Source organism: Castor canadensis, chromosome 5 (assembly GCF_047511655.1).
Source record: "Castor canadensis chromosome 5, mCasCan1.hap1v2, whole genome shotgun sequence".
Classification (NCBI taxonomy): Eukaryota; Metazoa; Chordata; class Mammalia; order Rodentia; family Castoridae; genus Castor; species Castor canadensis.
In genome coordinates this window covers 159,894,747-159,917,235 of record NC_133390.1, presented here as the reverse complement: position 1 = coordinate 159,917,235, position 22,489 = coordinate 159,894,747, and the positions used below count along the sequence as shown (strand labels likewise).

At 43.2% G+C, this 22,489-nt stretch overlaps 1 protein-coding gene across 3 annotated transcripts; it reads right to left on the bottom strand.

Moving 5' to 3' along the window:
• Window positions 1–2,340: 2,340 nt before the first annotated feature.
• On the bottom strand, window positions 2,341–20,510 carry Aar2 (AAR2 splicing factor). Of its 3 annotated transcripts, none has more exons than XM_020181460.2 (4): window positions 20,364–20,510; window positions 17,103–17,910; window positions 13,897–14,126; window positions 2,341–3,664 (listed from the first exon to the last, which is right to left on the bottom strand). In XM_020181460.2, exons 2-4 carry the CDS (start codon window positions 17,857–17,859, stop codon window positions 3,497–3,499), a joined length of 1,155 nt encoding a protein of 384 aa, XP_020037049.1. In that variant the 5' UTR covers window positions 17,860–17,910; window positions 20,364–20,510; the 3' UTR covers window positions 2,341–3,496. The 3 variants fall into 3 exon arrangements, with proteins under 3 accessions (XP_020037049.1, XP_073930802.1, XP_020037051.1); XM_074074701.1 differs by having other exon boundaries at window positions 20,368–20,509; XM_020181462.2 differs by lacking the exon at window positions 20,364–20,510 and adding an exon at window positions 20,097–20,353.
• Window positions 20,511–22,489: the final 1,979 nt, after the last annotated feature.

The following is a 22,489-nucleotide window of genomic DNA, read 5'->3' as shown; positions in this document are numbered from 1 at the left end:
AGTTTGGAGAGAAGAGGGGTCTACACGGGTTTAATGGAAACCAAGCCCTGCCCAGGCGAGACGGAGGATCTGAGATGAGGAAGCTTTGTCCCTGATCAGCAGAGGAGTGGAGCAAAGCAGGTCTGAGGTTCCCAGGATTCATGAGTAGCTAGGGTAGCATCTCCATTCCATTCTGCTTTGAACCTGGCAGATGTGACTCAGTGTTGGCTGTGGCCACATCATTTGTTCTGCATTTCCAGCCTCCATTTCAGCAGGGGAGGGTATCTTAGTCAAGCCAAAGTCTGATTAGCTGGAGAGACCAGCATGTCACAGTGCCCTGGGAACATTAAACAATATTTACAAGATGACATTGGGGAAATAATTACTGATGGTAAAAGGCAATCAACCGCGGGAACTCCTCCACTGCTCAAGTGATGAGAAATTAGATGCCATGAGGCTCAGAGCAGCAAGGGTTTGTCCTGGGGACAGCGGAAGGGGTTGGCAAGTCACCACCTCTGCTGATGCTGTTAATAGGATAAACCAGCCTTGCAAGTAAGAGCCAGACCCCAGGAGGCCTGCATTTGAGATTTTAAAACCAGGCCAGGGCCTGCCCTTAGCTTCACTTTCAGATGCATTTAGAACTGCAAAAGGAGCTTAAAGATCAGCCTCACCAATGCTCTGTTTCCAAGGCTCTGCCTTCCAAAATTACTGCAGGTATTAAGTAATAATCAACTTATTTGCAAATTTTTTATTCACCAAAGACACACAGATGACTGCCAACCAGGACACGCAGAAGACCTAAAGTTGGTATCACTTCAGCCTGTTTTGTTTGGGTTTTTTTTGGTGGTATAGGGTTTAAACTCAGGACCTCATGCTTGCTAGGCAGGCGCTCTATCAATTGAGCCATGTCCCCAGCTGAGACCTATTATTTTATGTTAGCCCAGACATACTATTATGCATTAATGCAGTTTCCCGTTTGAAAAAATTCAATGTAAGAATTATGTTTTTTTAAATACCCAAGGGAGTCTAGAGAATCTTATCAGAAACCCATAATCTCTGAGGCCCAGAGAACACAAGAAGCTTGCCCAAAGTCACACAGCTGGCTGTAAGCTGAGCCAAAGCTAGACCTGGAGAGCAAGGTGGAGAAAAAGGCTGGCCTGGGCATACAAGAGCAAGTGTGACTCCAGCAAAAGGATTTATCTCTGAGCCCATTTTCATGTAAGTGGAATGGGGGTAATTGTAGATTTACCACACACTGTTGTGAGGATTAAGAAAATTAAACAGAGCACTTAGTCAATAGCAGTTACTCTTGTTTAACCTGTTTTGGGGACGGCTGGGTAGACACAGGAATACTGCGGGACTGGGGAATGAGGTCACCTGATCCAACCTCCAGGTGTTGCCCTGACAATGCCAGTGGGAGACAAATTTGTCCCAAAAGTACTCTAAGAGCCAGGTGCCAATGGCTCATGCCTGTAATCCTAGCTACTAAGAAGGCAGAGGTCAGGAGGATCTCGGTTTGAAGATAGCCCTGGGCAAATAGTTCATGAGACCCTATCTAAAAAAATTCCCAACACAAAAAAGGGCTGGAGGAATGGCTCAGGTAGTAGAGCACCTGCTTAGCCAGCATGAGGCCCTGAGTTCAAACCCACTACCACCCAAAAAACCAAAGCAAAAAACAAAACCAAAGGTGTTCTTGGTACTATGCACAATGCTGTTACTGCTCAGTAATGTCACTCAAAGCTGAGTGTGCCTCAGACCCAGGCCCCGCCCAACTCACTACCTTCAAATCCCCGAAGGGTGACATAGGAAATGATCAAATAACTGACACAGTGCAACAGTCACTAATTTAAAATACACCACCAGTGGTTTAGCATACTGTATTAATAAGGTTGTTACTGTCAACACCACCATATAGTCCCAGGACAGTTTCATCAGCTAAGAAACCTCAGTCACTCCCCATCTCTCACTCATCCTCTGAAACCACTGATCTGCTTTCCATCTCTCTGGACTTGCCTACTCTGGACACTTCACGTGAGCGGAATGGTCTTGTGGCCTCTTTCATATACTGTTTTCAAGGTTCATTCATGTGTAGCATGCATCCGCACTTCATTCCATGGAACCTGTACTTTTAACAAGCTTCCCAGTTAGTTCTTATGAGTGGGCTTTGAGGAGGAAAAGAAAAGCAAATTCCCACAAAGTGAAACTTCAAGTTATGGGGACAGAGGCAAGACTGGCTGCCTGCCCCGTCTAGAGAGTGAGACTGGGCACGGTCTTCTGGGTACTCTGCAAAATGTGCTTCTAGGACAGAAGCCTGGCTATGATGGGCACTGGGCAGATTAAGTGTAAGACTCACACAAGGGATTAGTCTCCACTCAAAGACTTTAATGAACATTATGTTGTCTGAAAAACATCTACAAAGAAACAAGAGGAAGCTGAAGTCTTAACCAAGGGGATTCTCACCTGGAAACCTGCTGTGAGCCCCAGCCTTGCAGGAGGATGGCACCAGGATTTAACAGTACCACAGTCTGCGGCCAGGGTGGAAGACCTGTGCACCGTCTAGAGATGGAACTCTGCCCACACGGCATGATGGGCAGGTGCTCAGGACTCCCAGGAAACCAAAGGTGTCAGAACTCTGATGACGGACAGGATGGGGAAGATTTAGGTTGACCACGTCATCTCCATGGCTTCAAAGAAAAGGCACAGAAACCCAACAAGACCCAAGAAGCCTGCTTGGGGCAAGAACTCTTCTTACTGTCAATTCTCCAGGTCATCAGACATAGTCACAGCTGCCAAGTCCTACTTCTGGGTGTGAGGCCTCAGGTGGAACACATGAGGGGTAACAGCACCAGCAGGCCCAAGGGTGGGAACGTATCAGTTCTGGGAGTTTGCTTACTGGGGCCTCTGGTCAGAACAGAATTTAGAGGAGGAAAGCCAAAGCTGACCACTTGTCAGTCTCAACCCACTTGTCCTCATTACCCCTCCCAGTCTGGGCTCCCAAGGGCCCACTGGCCCATTTTCTGACATGGACTCCTGTTCCACCAGGGCAGACAGAAATTCTGTTTTGGCCCACAATGGCCCTACGTTTAACTCAAAACAAAAACACCAACTAATGTCTCAGACTCTGGGGCAGTTCAGGGCTTGTTTTTCCTAATCATTCTATGGAAAAACCAACAAATTCTCTTGGACTTAGGATTCAATTTCTTCTCGTCAGAAGAAATTAGGCTGCTGGTGGAGCAGGTCTCACCTGGAGCTTCTGTAAGGGCCTCTGTCTGAAATTCAGTGAGGTTAGCACCAGGGCTGACCTGACAGAGAATGCATGAATGCACTTTTAAGACAAGTACAGACTCTTTGGCAATACAGGAACTTATTTACTAATGAAAGAGGGAATTCTGGTTCCATCTTTGCAGAAACTGCAGGATTGTGGTCCTCGAGGGTCCCAGAAAAGGATGGAGTGAGTGGAGACTGGGGCTGCAGACTTGTGGAAAGGGGCCTCTCATGGCTAGAGAATTTCCAGAAGTTAGCCAGTCTCAACACCCTCAGGGAGCTCTACCACCACTGGGGCACAGTCCTCAGGCTCTGAGGCAAAGTCCCACTGGAACTTCTTGGTGAGGTGGGCTTGGAACTTTTCAGCTTTCTTCTTCAAGGTGGCATCCACAGCAATGCTGCAGGCAGAGGAAAAGAAAACCTGCAGAGAACAGAGGGTAAGTGACACCTGAGAACAGAGGGGCCACGGAAGCTGTGGAAATTTCCTCCTGATGTTCAGCAATCTGGGGTGGTAGATCAGCTACTGCTGGCATAGGCCCAGGACACCTGCTGTGTCTCCCCCATAACCGAAAAAGGTCTAAACCCAGCTGAGACACTGCAACAGGACTGGAATGGAAAATAACTGTGCTGGACACACTCCCCATGGAGACCAGTAGGGCCACCTCATTGGGGCGGCGGGTAGATCTCTGGACACCTGGGCAGAACAGGCAGTAACTACACTAGCTGGTACTAAGAAAGGTTTGGTGGGTGGCATGAATCCTTGCATCCCATAAGGTCCTAGGCTCTTTGATAATGAGGCTGAATTGCTTCTCTAAGTGGGCCAGAGACTGCCACTTTGAGGCTTCTATCTAACCCCTACTACACTTAAAACTGTCTTTGATGTTCATTTTTTTAGTGTTCATTTCCATGTTCATGTTTTATCACTGTTTAAAATGTGGTAAAATATACAATCTTACCATTTAAGTCATTTTAAGTGTATAGTTGAGTGGTATGAAGTATGTTCATAGTGTTGTACAACATCATCACCATCCCTCTTCAGAATCCTTTCATCTTCTCCAACTGAAACAGTAATTCCCCACTCTTTCCTTCCCCCATCCCCTGGCAACCACCCTCCTACTTTCTGTGTCTATAAATTTGACTATGTTAGGTACCTCATATAAGAGGAATCATACACTATTTGTCCTTTTGTGACTGGCTTATTTCACTTTGCATAATATCTTCAAGGTTCATTGACACTGGAGCACATATGGGAATTTCTTTCCTTTTCAAAACTGAGTAGTAGTGGGGCATGGTGGCACACATTGGTAATTCCAGCATTCGGGAGAAGGGAGGAAGATCAAGCATTGGAGCCCAGACTGGGCAACAAAGTGAGCCCCTGCCTCAAAAGAAAAAACTATCTTTTGAGATGCTATCCCATTGTGTGTATATATATCCCACATTTTGCTTATTTACATTCATCCACTCACGGCCATTTGGGTTGTTCCTACCTTTTCTGTACTGTGAATAAAGCTGTCATGAACAGGACTGCACTTTCAGTTCTTTTGAGTACAGACCCAGAAGTGAAATTGCTGGGTCGTATGGTAATTCTGTTTAATTTTTGAGGAACAGCCACACTGTCTTCCACAGCAGTGGTATCCCTTTACATCCCCACAAGGGTTCCAATTACTCTATATCCCAATCAACACCTGTTGTTTTTAAAAATAGCACTCTAGTTGGGCGCTGCTAGCTCATGCCTGTAATCCTAGCTACTCAGGAGGCAGAGATCAGGAGGATCGCAGTTCAAAGTCAGCGGGAGCAAATAGTTCTTGAGACCCTATCTCAAAAATACTCAATACAAAAAAAGAGCTGATGGAGTGGCTTAAGTGGTAGAGTACCTGCCTAGCAAGCATGAAGCCCTGAGTTCAAGCCCCAGTACTGCCAAAAAAAAAGCACTTTAGTAAGTGTGAGGTGGTACCTCATTGTAGTTGTGATTTGTGTTTCCTTCGTGATTAGTGTTGCTGAGCATATATATACATATTTTTTATTTATTAATTTTTTTTTTTTGTGGTACTGGGGTTTAAACTCAGAGCCTACACCTTGAGCCACTCCACCAGTCCTTTTTTGTACTGGGTTATTTTCGAGATAGGGTCTTGCAAACTATTTGCCTGGGCTGGCTTTGAACCACATTCCTCCTGATCTCTGCCTCCTGAGTAGCTAGGATTACAGGTGTGAGCCACCAGTGCCCAGTGAGCATATTTTCTCTTTGGTCAAATGTCTATAAGTCCTCTGGCTACCTTTTTTTTTTTTTTTCCTTTAGTGCGGGGAATCAAACCCAGGACTTTGCATATACTAAGCAAGTGTTCTACTACTCTTTGCCTACCTGTTAAATTGGGTTTTGTTGCTGAGTTGTAGAAATTCTTTATATATCCTAGATATTTTATTGGTCCCTTATTTTGATGTTCTTATGAATTGTTTAATACAAACACAGACAGGAGGACAGAACAGCAATTTTCTCCACACCTGAAAGCCCATTCCAGATTGTCCTGATTCCCAATTCCTAAGAATAGCAGCAAACCCACTACTCCTTCTTAAACCTTATTGTTCTCAAAGAAGTTCCACAGAGTATTCACCTGGATCCTCACCATGCTCTAGGAAGAGAAACCAGAATCTGTACTTTAGGGACACCGACACTGAGAGGAGTTAAATGACTGAATCAAAATTATCCAGAAGGAAAGAATAGGTTTTCCCAGACTGCCATCTACTATCCTACAGGCCTGCCTCACAGGCATAGTGCAAAAGCAGCTCTTTGGTCTACCCTCAGACCACACACCTGGCTTGCAGACCACCACAGAAGGACTCTGAGCTGCAAGGGACTTTATCTGACAAAGAAAACAGGCATTCCCTGTAGCTGACTCCAGGGACAACACTCCTCCCACTTGCTTCTCCATGGCCCTTCTGTTAGTAGGAGGGGTGAGGCTCAGGCTCATTCTCAGAGGTCTGTTTGGAACCATTCTATTGAAGTAGTAGCAATGACAGCAGAGGCAGAGTGGCGAGGGTCAGGGACAACACAACTTGGCTCTATGGGGGGCACAGCCACAACAGAACGCAAGATCAGTAACTAATGAGAGGGGCTGTGAGATCTCGGTGGATAAAGGGCAGTGGGAAAGCCTGTGCCCAGCCTGTCCACAGGCAGATTCCCTGGAGCACAGCTGAACTCTGGGTTGGGGTCTGGGAAGCACAGCAGAGATGCCTCTTTCTCTCTAGAGGGCCTAAATATCCATGGGTCTGTCCCCAGAGGTAGTGGTGAGCCTGCTGGGCTGAATGAACAAAAGCCTCTTTCTGTTCCCCTTCCTTACTAAGTTGTACTACTCTCTGTGCAGTCCCTTCTTTCTAGTCACATTGAGCAGCTACCCAAACATGCTCAACTGTCTCCTCTGTGCATACATGATTTTCCCTCTGCTTTAAACACCATTCCTCCTCCTGCACTTAGCCAATTTCCATTAGTAACTCAGGCTCAGCTCAGACATCACCTCTTTAGTTTGGGCTATCTTTCCTGACCAAGAGTGGAACAGGTACTCCTCTGTGCTTCCCCACACCCAGGATAACTTCAACTGTGGCCTCAATTTCAGTAAGGTAACAGGCCATTTATTGCTGATCTCATCTGAAAGAGGAAGAACTCAAAGCCGTGACTTTCATACCTTCAGTCTTACATCTTATAGATGTCTTATGAACGGAGGAATGAAGATGACCACAGGTTCAAGGAAAATCTATCTTTGGTTCTTCTGCACAGTGCCTGGCACCAAATAACTGCTTGATAATTTATGTGATTGTGCTGAAGAGAAGAGGCTCATCCTACAAAGGAGGTGGCTAGCATACCAGACCTCTGAATGCTGCTGGCTCCCAAGGTCCTGTGATATGCCTCTTATAAAGGCCCAGACTGAAATGAACTGCACCAACCTCTGTTCCCCTAGCACTGTAACCAGGCCGCCCTATGGCCTTCTTTACACTGTGCCTACATCATAGTCATCTAAAGAGTAGAGAATGAATCCTAATTATCAATATGTCACAAAGCATGTCACCCAGGGCCTGGCACAGAGTTAGGATCCACAGGATGCACAGTGAATGGTAAGAACAAGACAGAGGATTTCCCCGCATTTGGTAATGACTAAAAGTGAGAGGCTGGAACAAGCTAGGCTCACAGCCAGCATTCTCCCTCCCTACATATCTCTCCAACAGGGCTCAGAGTAAAATCAGCTAGAAGCAGGTCCAAGAGAAGCCTGTGATCTAAAAAATAAGGCTTTTAATTTGAAAAGTGATTTGCCCTTTGAAAAGAACTTGTCAATTTAATCTTTACTACAAACTTGGCAGGTAGGATAGGAAGTTAGAATCCCCATTGTACAGATGAGGACACAACATGAGCTGAATCCTGCAGTGATAAATACTGAGCAAGATTTGGTTCAAGGGGGGATATCTCAATTTCATTCTTTTACCCTACCAAGACCTTCTTTCGTCTTGACAGGGACTGAAAATGTCCTTGATACTTAATTTTCATGACTACCCTGTGGGATACTTGCAGGTATTTCTAAAGCTGTCCCCCCTGCAGGCTCCAGGACTCAGGGCACAGGCTCAGCTGACTTAAAAAAAACCAAAACTTTATTAAGGTATAACTTGCACACAATTAAATTTACCCATTTAAAGTGATCAATTCATTTGGACAAATGTACATAGTTCCAAGGCCATCAAAGGATGTATATGTTTACAGTGTTTTCTTCTGGAACTCAATTCTGAGTGTGAAGGCCCACATGGATTTGTACAGCCATCACCATAATTAGGCTTTGGAATAGGTCAGTTACCCCATAAGATATCCTGATGCTGCCCCTTGGCAATCAGACTCTCCCTTCCCTCCATTAATCTATTTTTGATCCTGTAATTTCAGACTTGATATTAAAAAAAAAAAAATCAGAAAAGATATTTTAAAAGTGTTGCGTTTTCAAATAATAATTTATTCTGATTCTTTTCAGATTAATTTTATGCCTTCTTTAGAAAACTTAGTAATGATTTGGCTTATTCACTAAGGTGAATTCAAGTAAATATTTTCTAACATCACTGAGAAATGAGTCATCTTAATTTCAGATTAATCCTAGATATTTCTAAAAATACTTTTGAAACAGGATGATCATACTTTGCAAACAAATGCACTTATCTAAAATAAAAAGCATACCAATGGGTGTTTTTCTTCAAATATAAAAAAGGTACCAACACTAATCATTAAGTCTATTATAAAATTTTAAATCGAGTCATAAATGTGAATCCTTTTTTTTTTTAACCAAAGTTAAATAAGTTGAGTTCAGGCAGGTCACCTTGAGAAATTCAAAATATCAAGGTAGGATAGCTAAGTCTCTATTTCATTCTGGTTTTTTTTTGCTAGAATAAAAAGAAATTTCTTAATTTTTTCAAAACCCAAATGGTTATCTGACTCAGACTAGAACTAGCTAGAAGCAGACCATTTTGTTGCCACTTGTAGTAGAAAGTGGTGTTAACACCAAGATTATCACTTCACAGTGACTGATGACCAGGAAGGTGAAAAGCCCTGGGAGTCATGTCTTCTGAGGTCATTTTAGAGAACTGGAGATGTTCATCTAGAGTGCTAATCATATATGGGAACCCACCATAGGCTTTAGAATCCAAAATTCAGCCTTGCATCCAGTCTAGTTCTGTGGTCATGGACAAAATAATGGAACTTCTCTGAGCCTGCTTCCTCATCTTGCACAATGGGATTATATACCCAGCTTCTCACACTGTTTTGAAGTCTAAATGAGACAGTTCACACTGAACATATAAAAGTGACAGCTGATGGCAGGAAGTAGAGTAGGTAGATAAATTTGTCATAGTTCGTGTTATAATTGTCAGTCAATGTTTTCCTTAAGAGTTAGAAGTGGTCATATGTGCATACAATGTTTGGGTCATTTAAAAAAAAAAAAGAGGAGTGGGCACTGGCATCCAGAATACTGACAAGACAAGCTAGAAGGCATCTATGGCCTAAAAACCAGAGTATGTGACTACACATTAATGATATGCAAGCAGCAATGATAATCTTTATTTTGTACATAACTCTAACACAGTATTAAATTCAGATTATGCTTTCATTGGTTTTAAATAAACTATGGTGACTTAAGTTACCTTAAATAAAAGAAAAAACTATATCTAATTTTATAAAATAAGCAATTTTTATTCAAGCTATAGCCAAAGGATTTATAAAAACCAGTGGCATCCATTCAGAAGTGCCTCATATGAGAAAGTTGAAAAAAAAAACCAAACTAATGGCTGAGGCCATTACAGGGCTGATTTTATCCATGCTAATACAGCTGTCTTTGATATCTTTTAAGTGCTTACACATACAAACACCAGTCTCTCCCCGTGGGCAGTAGCCATTTTCACTTCTAAGCAAGGAAGCCAGCTCCACTTACTTGACTACCTGGGGCGAGAGCAGAGAGCAAGCTGAAGAAGCTTTTATGGGTTGATTCATTCAGTCACAAATACCCTGTATGAGTGCCTTGGTGTGGGGGAATGGATTCTTACTGCCAAGATGGCATCTATGTGGCTCTCCATTAAAAAAAAAAAAAAAGCTTTGTTATATCCTTGTCCAAATGAACAAAAAATTGGCCTTGTGTAAAAAGAGCTTAGTGCAGGAATCAGGCAGACACTATATTAACTTTAGAAGTACAACCCATGCAATATATTAGTGGCAAGTACAAAACAGCTAAGAGTATGGAAAAGAGCTGGGTGTCATGGCTCACACCTGTAATCCTAGCTACTCAGGAGGCAGAGATCAGGAAGATCATAGTTTGAGGTCACTCTGTACAAAAAGTTAGTGAGACCCCATCCCAACCAATAAAAGTTGGACTTATCATTCTAGCTATGAGGGAAGCACAGATAGGAGGATTGTGGTCTAGTCCAGCCCATGCATAAAGCAAGACCTTATTCAGAAGGTAACTAAAGCAAAAAGGGTTGGGGGTACAGTTCAAGTGTAGAGCACCTGCCTGGCAAGTGCTAGGTTCTGAGTTCAAACCCAGTACTGCCAAAAAAAGATATGGAAAGGAAAGAAGGAGGGAGGGAGGAAGGGAGGGAGAGAGAGAGAGAGACAGAGACACAGAGAGAGAGAGAGAGAGAGAGAGAGAGAGAGAGAGAGAGAGATGCCTGGATGGCATGTTGTAGGATAAACAAGAACACAGAAGGCAGAGGGAAAATCAGGTTCAATACAGAAGGATGAAACGGCATAAAGTTTCAGTCACACATAATGAAAAGGTACCAAAGATCTTCTGCATAACATTATGCTTATAGTTAACAATACTGTACTGAACATTTCAAAATCTGCTAAGAGGGGAAATCTCAAGTTACGTGTTTTTTACAATTAAAAAAGAAAGGACTACTGAGCACAAATGGCGTGTCCCTACAGTCCCAGCTAATTAGGATGCTAAGGTAGGAGGATCACTTGAGTCAAGAAGGTCGAGGTCAAGCTGGGTAATGTAGTGAGAGCCTGTCTCTTAAAAAAAAAACCAAGGCAGCATGAAGTAGCATGGCCTGTCTGGGACCCTGGAAAGCCAGACAGTGGAGACCAGAAAGTGGAGAACAGGGTAAGAACCAGTTCAGAATGGGCCTTGGACCAATGTTTGGGTTTCTCCCCACCCCCAAGCCCCAGGCAATGAGGATGCAGAGAGAACCAGGATCTGAGTTGCATTTTGAAGCAAGTCAGGTTGGCAATGTGGGAGACAGATGGGCTAATGGGGTAAGCATGGAGGCTAATAAACTCTAATGCAACCTAGGGGAAAACAAAAGGCCAGGGTTAGGCAATGGCACTGGGGCAGGACTGCCTTCTAAAACACTTATGGCTATCTGGAGTTATTTGGTTAGTTCATTTGTTCACTTTCCCACTGTCAGGGACTCTGCCTGTGTTGCTCACAGTTACATGTCCACTTCTAGAACACAGCCTTGTATAGGACAGGTGCTCAGTGAGCACGTCCCTTGAAGACAGGGACTCTGCTAACTCTGGATGTACTCTTCAACACTTTTAGTAGAATGTTGTATATACAGGATGTTCAACAACATTTTTTTTTATGTATTTTTAAAGGCAGGCGTCCTGAATTTTTCCAAACAATGACATGAAATTTTCTTTTCTCTTTTTTTTTTGTCAGTACTGGGGATTGAACTCAGGGCCTTGCGCTTGCTAGACAAGTGCTCTACCATTTAAGCCATGCCCCCAGCTCAGACATCAAATTTTCTTGTTGAAAAGTCCAAAGAGAATTTTTCCAACCATTAGCCTGGTTATCTAGCACTCTACCTGGGCGCTGTCTGCTTTGCAAATCATTGCTGGCAACAAAGCCTCAGCAAGGAGTGCTCAGCTACTGACTGTGCTGACAATGGCCAGAACAGCCAGCGACACGGTGGACCTTCCGTGTTTGTGTGAAAGTATCAACTTCCATTGTAAGGATAACATACCACTCCCTAAAACTGCAGCCACTAATAGAGACAAGTTAGCAGGCTGATGCGTCCTCATGCTGCCATATAATCCACAAACAGTAAATCTGGGGGAGGGTTCCTACAGAGGAAGACTAATCAGGCTTCACTTCTCTATTCCATCAAGAACCAATAAAAGGGCAGTTTTAGAATTCTTTGTTTTGGGTGGGACTGGTGTTTGAATTCAGGGCTTTGCATTTGCAAAGCAGGCACAATACCACTTAAGCCACACCTCCAGTCCATTGTGCTCTGATTATTTTAGAGATGGGGTCTCCTAAATTATTTGCCTGGGTTAGCCTTGAACAGCAATCTTCCTGATTGCAGCCTTCCAAGTAGCTAGGATTTTAGGCATGACCCACCAGTGCCTGGCTTATATAATTCTTCTGAAGTGGAATATGCCAGGCTCAAGCCATCAGCTGATGAACTCATCCCTATGGTCTGCAAAGTCCTCCTAGGGCCAGAGTTTCCAGTTAGCTGCCTACTCATGGAATAGGTAGTGGGGTGGTTTTAGAAAAGTGTTCTGAGACCTCTGAGAAACAGGTCCCTAATGGTGTCTCCACTAATGTCCATCAGGAGTCCTTCCTGGGAGATCTTCACTGTATTCAGTACTTTGGGGCATAAGCACAAGCATTAAACCAAGTCTCAAAGCTGTCTACAAATCCTGACTTCCATTTACTGGCTGCTTGAGCTTAAGCAAACGTTCAACTTTCCGAGTCTGTTTTTTCATTTGTAAAATGGGAATAACAGGGTTCTACTGAGATTAAATGAGGGAACTCATAAACTCAATAAACAAGGTGCCTGATACCCAATAGGCATTTAGTGAATGCTAGCATGTTCCTTTTCCATGGCTTCATGGAGCAGGCCTCAGGGGTTCTCACACACAGGAAGAAGAAAGCAACTTGTGGGAGAAAAAGTATGGAAACTGACAGCCGCTTCTGTCTCTTCTACACTTGAGAAAGTTACAAAATGTGAGTGACAGAGGCTGTCCCAAGTACATAAAGGAAACTAATCTGTTTGCAAAGAGAGGAAATAGCACAGGATGAAGATTCTAAGTTGTTTGAAGCTTCTTCCCTAATTACCACTCATAATGAAAATTTAATTGCCAAGTTAAAAGCAAATTTTACTTTTTCTGTCAGAGAATCTCTACAGAAACTGGCACATTTTGTTTGAACAGGAAATCAAAGTTACTTTAATGCTTAAATGAGATCTAAGTAGCTGCAGATGTTTCACTGGGAGTAACAAGCTTCAAAACTCTGCCCTATTGCATTGCAGCAACTCATGGCTACTGGGAGAGAGAAAAACTGTTTTGAGCTGATGCACTGGTTTGGATATGGTTTAGCCACCAAGTGTTCATGTGTTGGAAGCTTAGTCCCCAGTGTAGCTATGTTAAGAGGTAGGGGCTGGCAGGTGGTCCTTAGATATTTTGGTAGTACCCTAGGAAAAACTAGGAGACTGTAGTTCTCACAGGATCTCTCAGTTCTTGAGAAAGGGGTGTATTCATGAACAAGGCTAGCCATGGACTCTCTGGCTTCCTGTCTGGATGTGATCTCTTTCTCCTGCATGTGCTCCCATCATACCTTCTGCTGCTGAGCCCTCACCAGACACCAAACCAATGTGGCCACCTGATCTTGGACTTTCAGTCTCCAAAATTGTGAAACCTGCATCAGTTATTTCCTTGTAATGAAAATCTAAAAATACAGCAGAGTAACCCAAAGGAGTAGAAAGGAATCAAATTCCGAGTACTCTAGTACTAAGCCCCCTGGAGGGCTAGGTGAGGAGAGGGTGCACCAGAGAAAGGCTCTTTAGCATAAAGGAGCTTTCAACAGAGGAGAGAGAGAACCAGGAAACATCTCAAGATTAGGGAACTGCAATCAAGAAACCTAGGATTGCCAGGCACTGGTGGCTCATGCCTATAATCCTAACTACTCAGGAGGCAGACATCAGGAGGATTGTGGTTCAAAGCCAGTCCAGACAAATAGTTCTCAAGATCCTATCTTGAAAAAACCCATCACAAAAAAGGGCTGGTGGAATGGTTCAAGGTGTAGGACCTGAGTTCAAGCCTCAGTACTGCAAAAAAAGAAAAGAAATGAAACCCAAGGGTGCCTGTACACCTTGCCTTCATTCTGACCCACACTGAGTATCAGCCAATAGATTGCTCACCTGCAAGGTGCTGGTGAGGAAGTTGTCTTGGGAGACAATGTCCACAAAGAAGTCAGCAGGTATCTCACCCAGCTGGTGATACAGGATGGAGATGAGGTTGATGTACAGGGTGTGGTGCTTCACCATGGCTGCTTCTGAGCGGCACAGGAGGTTCAAGAGCCGCTTCCAGTGCTCAAATGCCTCATACACATTGCCCAGGAGGAAGCACACAAAGGCAAACTGAAGTTCACCTGCAAGGTGCAGAGAGGAGCAATGACCTTGAGGGTGAGGAGTCTCAGCTGGCTCTGTCCTACATGATTCACAAGGCCATTGGTTCCAATGGACCTCAACAGAGCCCAGAATAGATTGTGCACCTACCAGGTGCTCAGTAAATATTTACTAATCTGCTATAAATTCAAGCTACGGGAGACCAAACTGTGGCTTTGGACTTACGTAAAATCAGACTGCAAGAGACTTGCCTGGCATTTTAAAAGGTAGACCCTAAACCTAGCTGCCCATCAGAATTACTAGGAGAGCTCATTAAAAGAAAAGCTGCCCAAGCCTCAAGATCTGTAACTCTACTAAGCTCCCCAGGTGATACAGACCTCCGCAGGTAACCCTGCTTCAGGGTCAGGGAAACCACATAACCCTCAGCCCAACTCCCCAATGTAAACAGGGAAGGTAGTATTGTCTTCATTTTATAGATGAGGTCAAGGACTTGCCCAAGAGTGCATATCTAATACTGTGCAATGTGAACAATGGAAAGATAAAACAATTCCCTGTTGGGTAGGAACACTTCTACAGCCTCCCAGAACTGGAAAATTCATGAGTTCTTATTCCAGGGCTAGCTTGCCAGTCAGCTTATTTTTGTTTATTTAATCACAGGGCTCTGTGATTTAATCTCTATGAGCAGCCTGGTGGCTAAGAGCATGGGCTCTGGAGCCAAACCTACCTAGATTCAAATTTTAGCTCTACCACTCAGAAGCTGTGTGACCTTGGGCAAGTTACTTAATCTATTTATGCCTTAATTTCCTTGAGAGTTGTAGTGAAGATTAAATGAATTGATATAGTGCATGTAATGCATTTAGAATAATACCTGGCATAAGCATCATTCAAAAAATATTAGTTACTATTCCCAATTGCATGGGATGCTTGTTTCAAAGAGACCTGTTGGTCCTGAAGCCACTGTTCATGGGCAAGCAACTGGGGTTCTGCCTGCCATAGCTATGCTATTGACTACATTCTCTCTGGCTTCAAAAGGCCTATAAATTTAATGAAATGTACATACATAAGGGCTATAAAAAGGATTAGCACAACACCAAATGCCTCCTTAAATACATGGCGTTTGATCTGTCACCTCCAGAGACCTGGAAAAACTAGTTCCCTATTCCCAAGCTTGTGGAACTACATCTGATTTGTATGAATAGTCATCTGGCCTAAATATTTTGGACATTTAACTAATGTTTTCAAAATACAGTTAAACTTTCTTTGGATAATGATTTACTTCACCAGTTGGTTTTACCTTGCTAGTTTGAGAAATTAAATATTAGCCTATTCTTTGCATTTAAATTTGAGCATTTCTGACCTTGTCTAAAATTAAATAATGATACCAGAAATAATTTCAATGAGCTGTCATGTAGATTCAAAGTTGTCCCTATAACAGACCTTTTTTACAAGATGCATTTTAAATAGTTAAAACATAGAAAATAGGAATTTTTTTTTTCTGCTTGTAATACCAGGTGAATCCAGGGCCTCTTGAGCTATTCCCCAGCCCCTATTCATTTTTAAATCAGAATTTCAAGTGTTACCTATTATATGAAAATACAAAGTAATGCATTAAGATGTACCCATCCCTTGTATCATCAGCCAGTGATATAAAAAAAAACCAAATATCCAAATTCCTCACCAGTTTTCCAACAGGAAACTATACAAATTACCTGGACAATTTGTAAAAATAAATATAAATAGCTGTTAAAGAGGGATAAATGTTTGCTGTCACTAGTATTAAAGAAATTAAATAGAAAAGAAATGCCATTTTTCAGTCACTCAATTTAAGAGGGCTCAATGCTGTTAACAGAGGGCCAACAATCATCTACCAGCCAGTAAGGATGCAAAACTGTCTGGCAACATGCACAATCTAATCCAACAATTCCAACCCTTAATATATGCAAAATTCATGCAAAGATGTTCATTAGACTATATGTGTAAGAGGGAAAACAGGAACATCTTAAAGAATGGTTATTGGTTCAGTAACTAGGGAAAATTAAACAGACACTAAAAGGGGTGACCATTTCAGTGACATGGAAATGTTTACATTAGAGCACACTGCAAAATAATATACTTTAATCCTGTTTTTATAAAAGTCATATATAAACCTAAAATTGAATTTGTAAAACATGAAAAATATACAGAGAGAGAAAATATTAAAATAAAATACATAGAAATATGTAGGGGAAAAAAGAAAAATAAATATGCCAAATTGTAAAAATGGTTATTTCTAGGTGATAGGATTCAGAGTGAATTTTTATTTTTATTTTTCTTCTGTGATGAATATATTTTATAATAAGGAGGGAAAGCAACAATTAAAACTGTTACAATTAAAATAAAAATCACTGTCCTGGTCTAAGCCCATAGAGACCAACATTGTAAGAAACTCAGGAGCAAGCTGGCCACCAGTGGCTCATGCCTGTAATCCTAGCTATTCAGGAGGATATCAATTTGAAGCCAGCCCAGGCAAATAGTTTGTAAGACCATATCTCAAAAACACCCAGCACGAAACAGGGCAGGTAGAACAGCTCAAAAAAAAAAAACAAAAAAAAAAAACTCAGGAGTAAACTGAGATGGCTGGTGTGGGCTGCTAGGAACACAGTCTGGCCTAGGAACCAGGAGCCCTGGGCCTTGGTCTCTCAGTTCGACTACTTGGTCAGCTAAATCCTTTCCCTCTATAGGGCTGGACCATGTTAGTGGTTCCCAAACACAGGATTATCTGTACAGGCTCACCTGGGATGCTTGATTATTAGTCAGCCAGCCAAACTGTGGGAGCCCCACTCCAGATCTCTTAACTCAAAACCTCTAGGGGTAAGGAGGGGGTAAAAATAATCTGTATACTTAATAAGTATACTGGCTGAACCACTGGAATATGTATCCAACATGTATCCCCTCTTCTAAAACACCCTTAGTAACATCCTTCCCCTGGCCCACTACCAAAGAGCCTTGTTCCTTCTTACCAAGCACATCCTGGGGGCTGCTGGGGAACTGCTTGCTGAGTACAGTCTCCAGGGCATAGCTCAGGTCCATGCTGTGCCTTGTTATCTCTGCTGGTGTGGCACCTGCTGGGAACATCTGTGTGGGCAGCTCTGAGAAGCGGATCTCTGTCCCGGCTCTGGGCTTCATCTCAGGCAGGCGGGCCAGGCCTTCTTGGTAGCTTTTACATTCAGTGCCACAGCGAGGGAGATTCTGTTCTAGCCGGTCCTTGGTGTGCTTCATGGAAAGTACAGGTAGCACATCTGAGAAGGCACAGATCTGCCGGCTCTCAGGCTGGAGCTTCTCCATTGTAGCTTCGCTGATGAAGTTAGTGAGTGAGATCCATTTCTTGAGTGTGCCATATGGGTAAGGTCCCAGAAACTGGTCCAGCTCTGGGAGATTGGCCCTCATGGCTTCAACTTCAGCTTCTGGAGCTGGCGACAAGTCTATTTCTTCCCGGACTGCATTCCAGTGCAGGACAGTCAGCCCCCGCTGCTGCAGGCTAAGGAAGAAGCCCATCCGAGGGCCCACCTCCCTGGGATTGGATTTGTCCACAGAGCTATAGTGGAGGAAGTGGATGCCTGGTGGGATCATCTTCACGCCCCGAAACTTGGGCCCCACCTCCCAGGAGTTGTAGTCAATGCCAAACTCAGTCCCCTTGGGCATGTTCAGAATGACTACAATGGCCCCTTCAAAGAAGAGGTGCTTGGCCAACTCAGGATCCATACGCATGGCAGCCATGGACCTAGGTTCTCCAAAAGGAGAACCCCTCTTCCTGGCCTTCTAGAACAGCTGGAAAAAAAAAAAGAAGAAAAGAAGAAACAAGAGTTAACCAGAACTGGGCTGGTAGAGTGGCTCAAGTGGTAGAGCCTGACTAGAAAGTACAAGGCCCTGAGTACAACCCCCAGTATCGTAAAAACAAATGAACAAAACAAAAAAGTTAATCAGAACTTGGGGAAGGTTGCTTCATTTGCTGAGCATTCTGCATGCCAGATATTGAATTAGACCCCCTGACATAATTATCTCCCTTAATCCTCATGACAACCCTATACCTATTTTATAGATAAAATCAGGATCAGAGAGAAGAGAACTTTTGTATTTTGATTTAAAGAGCAAGAATACTAGGGCTGGTAGAGAGGCTCAAGAGTGCTAGCCTAGCAAGCATGAGGCCCTGAGTTTAAACCCCAGTACTGCCAAATAAATAAATAAAAATAAAAAGCAAAAATATTTACTTCACAGTTAGAAAGCCACCATTATAGAAAAATAGTATGCCCAAGGTCACACAGGGACCAAATTAAAACCAGGGTTCCTGGCACTGCAGGCCAATGTTCCTTCTATTGTCATCTTAGGATCTGCTCAGATTCCTCTCTCACAGCAGGGGATGAAATGGAAAAGCCTGTATGCTTCATTCAAAACAATACCTGAAAACCATAATTCTGCCTGCAACCTGTTGCTGGAAAGTCCCAGAAGATTTGGAAAGGATAATTAATCAAGTATGTACCCAATTTCCCATTAGCATCTAAAATTCACAAAAAGTTTCAGCAATGGAGAGCTTTTCAATCACAAATCTCCCTAACCCATCCACCCACCCACACTTTTTTTTTCCTTCAGTGCTAGGGATGGAACCCAGGAACTTGTGCATGCTAGACAAGTACTCTACCACTAAGCTATATCCCCAGCCCTCCCTCCTCTTTCACTCAATAGCACTAAATATATTCCAAGGAGTGAAACAATGTCCCAGAGTTACCATCAGTGACAGCTCTGGACCATTGGTCCACAATGGATTCAGGTGGCTGGGCTGGTCCTAGGATAAGTATTTGGAGGAGAAAAATCTTAGAACACTTACTTTGCCAACCTCTGACCTTCCTAGGACAACACACTGATAAAACCTGTAGGCAGACAATGCCTCTGTGGTGTTGTTTATAAAATACCACTTGGTGTCATAGTTGTAACACAAACTAAAATTAACCAATTATTTCACCTTCTAGCCCTAAGTCACCTACTAATTCAATTAGACAAATATTCACTGAGTGCTGCATTGTCCCAGGATCTTTGCTGGGCCCCAAAAGAAACATCCACAGATTAAGAGAGTTACTGCCTTCTAGGCAATTCCAATCTAGCTGGAGGTACAAACAAGACTCCAAAATTTCACAAATAGAAAAACAGCTGTTTATTAAACTCTGTTTACTTTATTTTAAACAAACAAAGAGAACCCACCAAAGGTTAGAAAGACCAATCCTTTTTCAAAAATGTTAGAAAGGTATTTTATTATCTGTACCCAAAAACCACTACAAATGACTCTCATTCTAAGTCAGCATTTTTTTTTCAAACTCCAAGTCACAACCTATTAATGGGCTAAAAAATCAATTTAGAAGGTTTTGATGCGCATTGTTTTCTAAATGAAGAGAACCGAATTTTTAAAATATCAGAATACATCAGAAGTAGTAAGCCTAAGTATTTTGTGACACTTTGTGTGCTTATCTGTACTCTTGGTCATGATAAAATGTAATTATTACTGTAGGTCACAATTTAAAGAGTTTGAAAGCTGCCGTTTGAAATATTTGTATCTTCCTTTTCCCATCCACAACCTAAAATTCAGGAAATACTTAATACTGCTGAGTAAACAGAAATTCCACTTGGAATAATTGCTAATCTATTAGCCACCTTTCCTGTGGCATCTGGATGACCTGAGTGATAATGGTATTCCTTTCATTCTAACTCTGCCATCCTTTAATTCTCTTCAGGACACATGGCGTGGCACAGACCAGGGACTGAGAAATATACACAGAACTCTACAGCACACTAACCTGACTGCCTACAGTTTCCTATGTTTAACAATCAAGGGCTGTCACCCCCACGAGGCTTGAGTCCTAGATCCCTAGCACATACGCGATGCTTAATAAAAATATTTACTTGCCAAAATATAATATCCATTCTATAGACAAGAAACAAAGGCTCGTTTCGGAAGGTGACCTTACCCGAAGTCACGCAGAGAGGAGGGCAGAACCTGGTTGGATGCAGCTGAAGTCTCGGTTCCCGAGCTCCATAGTTAGGGGGTACGGGGAATTAACCCGTGGGCCCCGGGATGCCCTGACAACAGTGTCTCCCACCACCACCGGCCCACAGACCCAGACGCGGCCACTCCGGCGACAAGGGCCATGAGATTCCGAGTGGAAAAGAGGGGAAGCCTGGCCACACACACAAAGAAATCAGGTAAGACAAAAAGGTAAAGAAGCTGCACTCACCTACCCACTCAACGCTTGGCCACCGCGGAAACGCACCGGAAGTCCGGCCGCTTTGGCGCCGGATGGGAGCGACTGAGAAAGTGGTCCCCCGGAGCCGTCGGTCGCGAGAGGAAAGGCCCGTGCCTGCAGGTTCCATTTGGTCAAATGTTGCATTTTGCTACTCTTAGTTTTTCCTTTTACCGCCTGAATTGTGGATAATAACTTCCATTAAAGATGAATTCTATATCCCCTTCCAGAAAATATCCACCAGCTACGGTCCTTTGGTCTCAAGCAGTCTTAGTTACTGAAGCATGGGTCCAGGTGGTGACTACTCAATAGCCACAGTCATGCTCAGTCATAGTCCTCTTCAGTCAATCTCGATCTGTCAGAGCTGGTCCATTACCACCAAGTTCTAGTCACACTCAGCCTTAGGCAAGAGCCTCAAAATCCCAGGTCCCAACCCAGAGAGACCCAGTCTCAGCAGCAGTGGCAGCCACCACATCAGTCCCTCTGAAGCTGGTCACCCAGAGTCCTATAGTCCTACCTTGCTATCTCAGTCAGGCTATCAATGTACACTGCGACTGGGAATTTGCCTGGCTTGTTCTGCACTGTTTCCCCTGGAACTTAGCACAAAACCATCTCAGTACCTATGTTGTGTACTTAATAATGACAGTAATATGATATTGGTGAATAGCTTCTACCCATGGGCCTATCCCTGTGCTAGGTGGTTGTATTAGAGTTTCACCAAAGAAGCAGAGCCGGTAGGAGATACATATTGAGTAATTTGTTGCAAGAAATTGGTTTATGTGATGGTGAGAGCTAGCTAGACACCACCAACATTCATAGGGCAAGTCACTTGGATATTATTTCTAATCTTTACATTAATCCTTAGCATTTCCAATCTACAAGTGAGAAAACTGAGGTTCTGAGAGGGGTTACACAACCAGAGTGGCAGAGTTAAGATGCAAAACATAGTCTGGTTGCTCTTGTCTCTGTGCTGCTGCTCCTTAGTTTGTCTGTCACACTTCCTCAGTGACAGCTGGACATGCCAATCTGTCTCAGTCACAATTCATCTGGTAAGAGGTTGCACACTAGGCTGGGTGCTGCAGTCATGGTTAATCACAGTGGGATGCTGCATGGGTAACCAGAAGCAACCTCCACAGTCACACACGTCAATCTCAGCCCATCCTATCAGTTCCATTTCCTGCATGAAGAAGCTCATCTGTCTGCCTTCCCCTCCCCACTCCCAGTCTTAGGTGCTGATCTCCTTGGGCTGGCCTCAAAGCTCCTTGTTACAGGTGGGCTCACCATCTTCTCAGAGATTCTAAGACACTTAACACTGGACATAGAAACTGTACATGATGGCTGGGGAATTCCACCCTGTAACTTGAAATATCCATCCAAATCAGGGCTTCCCAACCTTGGCATAATTGACATTTGGAGCCAAATAATTCTTTGCTGTAGATAGCTGTTCTACATATTGTACGATGTTTAGCAACAACTCTGGACACTAACCTCGAATGCCAGTAGCACCCCTCAGTTGTGACAACAAAAATGTCTCCAGACAGAGCTCCACCACCCCCCTCATCCCAGCTGAGAAACACTAATCTAGATTTCAAGAAGTGGAGAGGCTGGCTCTATAGATCCAGGAGGTATGGGGCCTGAGATGGGTGGGGACCCAATGTTGGCAAACCAAGTCCTATTGCAGAATCTCAGTGATGACAGATTGTCAAAGAAAACCTATGGGAAAAATTCTGGGGAAAGATTCACAAAGCTCCTCACAGCAACTGTCTTTAACAATGGATAGGAATTGAGAGAAGGCTGAAGAATTATTTTTCACTGCAGAACCTTTGTTTCATTTAATGAATTATCTTTACAAAGAAAAGAAATAGTACTTAGTATCCAAAATTATAGGGAAATTCTCAGGATAAAACTTTTCTAAGGTATTCAGAATGGTATGTACAAAATGAGTTCAACTGGAAAAACACATATGTGGAAAAAAAGACTCACTTGTGAGCTATTGGCCAATATAGCAAGGGGCCTGAGGTGAGTCACCTGATAGAATAAAATGCAAAGTGTACCTTAGGTGACTCAAGAAATAAGTTTAGGTTTTACATGGATTATGATTTTAAATTTTGATTTCTCTC